Source organism: Psammomys obesus, unplaced genomic scaffold (genome assembly GCF_907164565.1).
Source record: "Psammomys obesus unplaced genomic scaffold, mPsaObe1.curated_primary_1811, whole genome shotgun sequence".
NCBI classification, from domain to species: domain Eukaryota; kingdom Metazoa; phylum Chordata; class Mammalia; order Rodentia; family Muridae; genus Psammomys; species Psammomys obesus.
The window spans coordinates 13,848,671-13,855,733 of record NW_026589732.1 but is presented as its reverse complement, the minus strand read 5'-3'; the positions used below and the strand labels follow the sequence as shown (position 1 = coordinate 13,855,733).

General features: G+C 42.4%; 1 protein-coding gene across 1 annotated transcript in view; it reads left to right on the top strand.

Moving 5' to 3' along the window:
• Window positions 1-7,063, top strand: part of Svep1 (sushi, von Willebrand factor type A, EGF and pentraxin domain containing 1) — a 199,822-nt gene that overhangs the window by 192,070 nt on the left and 689 nt on the right. The window contains exons 44-47 of the mRNA XM_055605403.1: window positions 934-1,104; window positions 2,028-2,123; window positions 3,828-3,923; window positions 6,109-6,202. Coding sequence (XP_055461378.1) covers window positions 934-1,104; window positions 2,028-2,123; window positions 3,828-3,923; window positions 6,109-6,202 — 457 coding nt within the window. The remainder of the gene's footprint in view (window positions 1-933; window positions 1,105-2,027; window positions 2,124-3,827; window positions 3,924-6,108; window positions 6,203-7,063) is intronic.

Here is a 7,063-nt window from a genome sequence, read left to right as displayed (position 1 = left end):
GCCTGTGGTAGCTCAGTAACCAAGTAGTTTTCCAAAGTAAGGGGAACGCGGACTATTTCTAACAGGATCACAAGGGCAGGCTGTTTGACACCCCCCACCCAGGGGAGGAGCAGTCTGTTAGGCCACAGAGGAGGACTTTGCAGCCAGTCCTGAAGATACCTGATAAAACAGGGTCAGATGAAAGGGGAGGAGGTCCTCCCCTATCAGGGGACTTGGAAAGGGGCAGGGAGGAGACCAGGGAGGGAGTGTGGGGTTGGGGAGGGAATGAGGGAGCGGGATACAGCTGGGACACAGAGTTAACAAAATGTAACTAAAAAGAAAAATAAAATAAAATAAAAATAGCTTTAAAAAAAAAAAAAAGAAAAGAAAAAGGGATGGTTACTCATTCTAACACAGATCCCCAAAGATACTCTGTAGCATCAAAAGGGGGTCTTGAACTTCATGAAACTCAGCCACAGGCTAGTATCAGCATCCGTTCATTTTCTAAAGACACATTGAGCACTCCCTGGGTTGCAGGCATTGTTCTGGGAAGTAACAGAACATCTCATAATTTGTGGTCATTGTTCTGAAATGGTAAGCTACCACGCTTCCCCACACACACATGAATTGATGAGTATTTTGTTTCAACCTTCTCTAGCTGCTGTCTTGTTGGCAAGGTCATAGAACTCATGCTTGTTCTCTGCCATGTCTTTCCTTGGCTCTCGAACAACTCTGCCTGAACATTTGAATCACAGGACAAAGACCCTATAATCGAATTTGACTAAAACTGCAGCTTATTCTTTCAGCTTCTACTTATTCTAGACATTATACTCAAGAAAATAGTTCGTGTGTGTATTTTATCTATGCACCTTAAACTAATTCGGTCTTTGAAGTAAGATTGCATTCTCAATCTGGGTTAACTGGAAAGGCTTGATTGATATGTCTGTCTTCTAGAAATCTCATGTGGTCCTCCAACTCATGTTGAAAATGCAATTGCTCGAGGTGTACATTACCAATATGGGGACATGATCACCTACTCCTGTTACAGTGGGTACATGCTGGAAGGTTCCCTGAGGAGTGTTTGCCTAGAAAATGGAACATGGACATTGTCTCCCATCTGCAGAGGTAAGGGAATATTTGAACAGCCAATCATTTCCAAGTGAGGCTGCAGGGAGCTGTGGCTGAGGTCAGTAGACCAGCATATGATATGTACATCGCTTTGATTTTCCTTGACTTTAAATCCGACTCAATAACTGTGTAATTTCCATAACTTGCTAATTTATGTTTTTAAAAACTTGTGCATTTCTTCAAAATGGAAAAAGGTAATAGGTCTCAGAGTACATTCCTCTAAAGCTGGCACTTTTCTAACAACAACTGAATGAGTTTTTTTTTAAATTACAGTTGTTTTATTCATTCTAAAAGTATTTGCGAAAAACCAAGAACTATGATACTGAACATATATCTAAAATGGTCACACCCGGAGGGTCACTGGTTCTGGGACTGAGGGCAGAGGCATACAGACATTAGTCGGAGAATATGAAGTTTCAGTTAGTTAAGATGAATGCAGTCTGAAGATCTAATGTATTCCCACTACAGATAACTATATTGTATTGTAGTTTTGAAATTTTCATGGAGGAATGAGAGGAGGGAGGGAGGGAGAAAAAGAGGAAGGGAGGGAGAGACAGAGAGAGAGACAGAGGGAGGGAAGAAAAAAAGGAAAGATGATAAAGGAACAGAGGAAAGAACTGGTAATTATGTATGCTAACAAATGGTAATTAACTTTATAATACATGCATAAAACAATCAAGTTCTAAGTTGTCAATATAATTTGCATATGTCTATTTCACCTACATAAAGATGAGGACTGGTGTCATTGGAACAGCCAGCATGTACGTCTCCCCATGTGTTGAAATACTTTCTTAGTGTTCAATTGTATTTTTCTTCTCTAAAGTCTGAATCATTTATGGATTGTGAATGAGAAATCCTGTTCTATAGTGTCAGCTTTCCAGAATTCCCTGGAATTGTGAATCACTTTGTTTTCTTTCCAGCTGTCTGTCGGTTTCCGTGTCAGAATGGAGGGGTCTGCCAACGTCCAAATGCTTGCTCCTGCCCAGACGGCTGGATGGGGCGTCTCTGTGAAGAGCGTGAGTGTGTCTTTGAATGTTCCTTTGAGCTCATTTTTTGCTGAGAAGCTGTGGGCTTAGGGGAGTTCCTGGGAATTGCCTTTGCTGCCACAAGAAAATGATTGCCTCGAATCCTTGCAGCCAACCCTAGTGCACGGGGCAACTCTAACATATCCATAGGCTGTAGAAGATCCAGCTGCAATATCTGGGACTGAGTGTGTGCTTGCCTCACCTAAAGTTGCTCGTGCCTCCTGGCACTAACTGAGCTTTCTTAGGAAGGAGCTTTGAGATCATGTCTCATCCCTCTCTTCCCTTACCTCTCAGTTCAGTGGTGTCTGGCAACAGCCTTTGCTACAGTTGGAATAACTGTGCAACATCACAGAGAACACATGAGTCCACCAGACTCTTAGTTATGAGAAAGTCACTCCTAATTTAAAAACTAGGGGAAGTCGCAAGCCTTAATCTGTACAATACCTAAACAATTAACAGAACTTTGGTGCTTACCTGAAGTATGCTTAACTTGTCAAAGGCATATAAATAACTACTTTGGGTTTTTTATTATTTGTATACACGCATATGCCATGGCACAGGTGTGGAGGTCAGAGGACAACTTTCAGAGGTTGTTTCTCTCCTTCCACCACGGGTCTTAGGGATAAAATTTAGGTCATCAGGTTTATTAGCAAGTGCTTTTAGCTACCGAGCCATCTCTATGGCCCTCAATGAGTTCTTTTAGATGATTTCTAATGTCTAGGGTGTGTCGTTTCAATGTCTTAATGTGTAAGGACAAGACAGTTTCATGTGTGCATAGGCTGAGTCACTGAGTCACAGCAGTCAAGTTAGACCAGTTGGATTCTTTCCCTGTTAAACACAAGGCCAACTCTAAAACTTATTAAATGTGACTTTTTCATCTGTTTTTAAAGGAAAATGAGTAATGGCTGTTATCAGTTAGTCAAATCAAGTGTTTTCACAATGGCTGGTACCCAGGCTTCGATGTCATAATACTTAGAGTCCAAAGATTCTGGGATACCCTAGTCACATGCCAGCATTAGCTGGCTTAGCTTTAGGAGTATATGCCTGCCCTTCTGCATAAAGCAGGGGTGTCATGGACTTTAATTTGCATAGAAGCATCTTGGAGAGGCTTTGAGATACAGTTTTAGGTTTAGTCGACCAGAGATGGGAACTGAGAGTCTATACTTCTAACCAGTTCCTAGTTCATGTAAGGCAACAATCTCACAGGCTCGGCTTCAGTCCTCTGTTCCTAGGAAATAAGAGTGAGTTGTCCTATTCATATGAAAATATTACCAACAGGAGCCTATGGTACAGCACAGCCAACTCCCATTCTCACGTGTAGTTCAAGATGAAAGCTGGAAGCAGCCAAGTCCTCTTACAGCATTTTATATAATTCTCAAAAGAAATTTGAAATTCTGTGTAATGGAGTTCATTCTGCTTATGCTTCCAAAAAGTGAAAGCAAAGCACTTAGCAAATACTGGGAAAGAGTGCATTTGGCCTCAGCAGTTACATCTGAGTAAGGATGAGACTTCCCCCCAGCCTGTGCTTTCCTGGCACCCATAAATGAGCAGAGTGGCTTGTGGGAAGATTCTCCAGTGGTTTGTGCACTTTCTCCTCCAGCAATATGGATTTTGAATATTTGAGCAGATCTGAACATGAGTGTTGTGATCAAATTCTTTTGAGCACATTTTTATCTGTTTCTTGTTTTGTTTTAGCAATATGCATACTGCCCTGTTTGAATGGCGGGCGCTGTGTGGCCCCTTATCAATGTGACTGTCCCGTAGGCTGGACAGGGTCCCGCTGTCATACAGGTAAGGCTTCCTCCCATGGTTTGCTTTCTTTATCGTTTAGTCTCATGACACCATAGGAGACACTGATGAGCTGGACACGAACTGAGAGGTGGCACTGAATCAGAAGGATACCAGCCCTTCTCAGGAATGTCTCAAGACAATCCTGTGGCCAGTTCTCAGCATGGAACTGGATCACCACTGACTAACACTGTTCAGGAGAATGCACTGTCTGCATCAGCACCTTTTGTTTTGTTTATTTTGTTTTGCTTTTGAGACAGGGTTTCTCTGTGTAGCCTTGGCTGTCCTGGACTCACTTTGTAGACCAGGATGGCCTCAAACTCACAGAAATCAGACTGCCTCTGCCTCCACGAGTGCTGGGATTACAGGCGTGTGCCACCGCACCCAGCTCATCAGCACCTTCCAGAGCAATGTCTCTCACATCCTACTGTACCCCACAAGAGTAAAAGACCTTGTCTCTGACTCCTATCCAATATCTACTAGTTGATTCTCAGTTCCATTTTCAGGCAAACCATCACTAATTAAGAGCCCCTGGATGATCATTCAACTCCAGGGCATGGAGCATGCAGACACATAGGTACAAACTGATGTGTCCCTGAAGTTCAGCCACGCCTGACAGAAGCCACCAAGGAAACACAGGCGTGTCGCTATAAAGATGGACAGAATTGAATCAAGATATGTATTGGCAAATTCAAGGTGCTGGACTATGCCTTGAGAGCATAGGAACCCTGGAAGGTTTTAGGCAGGAACAATATACCGCTGGAAAGATGGCTCCTTGGTTAAGAGCACTGACTGATCTTCCAGAAGACCAGGGTTCAATTTCCAGCACCAGGCAGCTGCCAACTGTCTGTAACTTCAGTTCCAGGTCATCCAATGCCTTTTTTTTCTGGCCTCTGTGAATACCCACAAATACATGTGCGAAGACCTACATGCAGGCAAAACATCTATACATATAAAAGGGTTTTCTAGTTTTGTTTTGTTTAAGTGGTTTGGGAAGCAGCAAGGGATTAGCTGGGAAGTTATAGGTACACAATAGACAAGAAGTAGCAAAATCTAGAGCAATAATAACCAAAAAATGGTGAGTCTGTGAGAAGCTGGAGAAGCAGAATCAATGCTACTTGGTTACAGATCTGATTGGTGGGGTAGGGGTAGGATAACAGGTACGGGAGAGATGATTCTACTTGTTCTAAAGTAAAACTCGTGCTTAGCTTTCCCCTGACAAACATCTGACATTCTTCCTGTAAGGACTCACTTGGCAGGCTGGACCTGTGGGTACTGGACTTTTATCAATGTTCACAATCCATGATGATTTAAGGAACAGACTTGTGCACATGAGTAGTTTGTGGGCTTGTGAAAAAAGATGCCTATGTACTCAATCTTTGGGTGTTCTGTCAGGGTTTCGTCTGTAACTAATATTTATTTTAGCCCTGATTAAGGTTCTCTAATTCTGATTGATACTGGTTTATTTGTTTTGCTTTGTTTTGTTTTGTTTTGTTTTGTTTTGTTTTGTTTTTAAAAGAGCATGAGGTGTGTCTCACGGCCAGACACAAAGGACTATTGGAGACCTGTCTCATGTGTATGAGTGTTTTCTGTGCATATATGTCTGTGTACTTTCATGCCTGATACCTGAGGAAGTTCTAAGTGGACATTGCATCCTCTGGAGCTGGAGTTACAGATGGTTGTGAGCCACCATGTGGATGCTGGGACTCCAACCCAGGCCCTCTGAAAGAGTGGCCAATGCTCTTAACCACTGAGCCAGCTCTCCAGCCCCATCTCTGTCTGGGCACTCTATGGGACAGACTTACTCCTCTGTAAGTCAGTCTAGACTTTATTGCTAGATCCCTCCAGAGAGTCACAAATTAACTGAGTGTGTGAAAAATAAAGAGTTCAGAACTAAGTGCCAGAGCTGTTGCACACATGAAATGGTAACAGTAAACTATTTTCAAAGACAGAACCCAGTGCACTTGACATGCTCAGTAAAGTTGATCTTAGTGGGCAAGGGACTTGCTATGAAAACCAGAATAGCTCAGAAGGGGGGATGATGTCATGTATGGACAAAGGTTCATGAGGAATGGTCAGTGGTGGCTCAAGAGGAAGAAAGAACAAATCCTACTCCATGAGCCTCTGTGGCATCTTTAGAATGCCTAAACATTGACTAAATGAATACATGCCATTTTTTTCATCACAGCTACTTGCCAGTCTCCCTGCCTAAATGGTGGAAAATGCGTAAGACCAAACCGATGCCATTGTCTCTCAGGTTGGACAGGACATGATTGTTCCAGGTAAAACAACCCAATGCAAATATTGAACTAATAACTCCTGGACTCTATTTTAGGGGTGAGGGTGAGGATAGGGGTAGGGTGAGGTGGTGGTAGTTCCAGAACCGTGTCTCTACTTAGAGTATAAACTTGGTTAACCTCAAGCTATCTAGATATTCTCTCTAAACCTTCACTAAATCCAAAGCTAGAAAATATTAAGTCGGGTTTGAAGAAAAAAAAAAACAAGACCTCAAAAATAGATAGTACTAGACTACCTTCAGCAGCACATATACTAAAACTGGCCCCATAGAGAGACTGATATGTTCCCTGTATGAAGGTGAACTCATGGTCCTCCTGCCTCAACCTCCCAATGGCTGGGACAGACTTTTCCCTGTTAAAAAAAAAAAATGCAGGACTGGTGAGATGGCTCAGCAGGTAAAGGTGCTGTCTGTGAAGCCTGAATACCTGAGTTTGATCTCTGGGATCCATGGGGTAGAGGAACAGTATTAATTCTGCAGTTTGTCCTCTGACCTCCACACATGAGCTGTGGCAGGTGTATACACACACACACACACACAGAGGCATGCATCTGCATATGTGCACACATGCGTATTCAGTAAATAGATACTAAAAAACTAAAATTTTACATAAATTATAAAAGTAATATTCTTGGACAGAAAATATAAATAATGAACTTAACATACTTTATTGAAAATGCCCTAGCAAAGTCTGGTATAGAGATGCATGCCTTTAATCTCAGCATTCTTAAGGCAGAGACAGGAGGGTCTCTAAGTTCTAGGCTAGGCAAGGATACATAGTGAAACCCTGTCTAGAAAGGAAGAAAGAAAGAAAGAAAGAAAGAAAGAAAGAAAGAAAGAAAGAAAG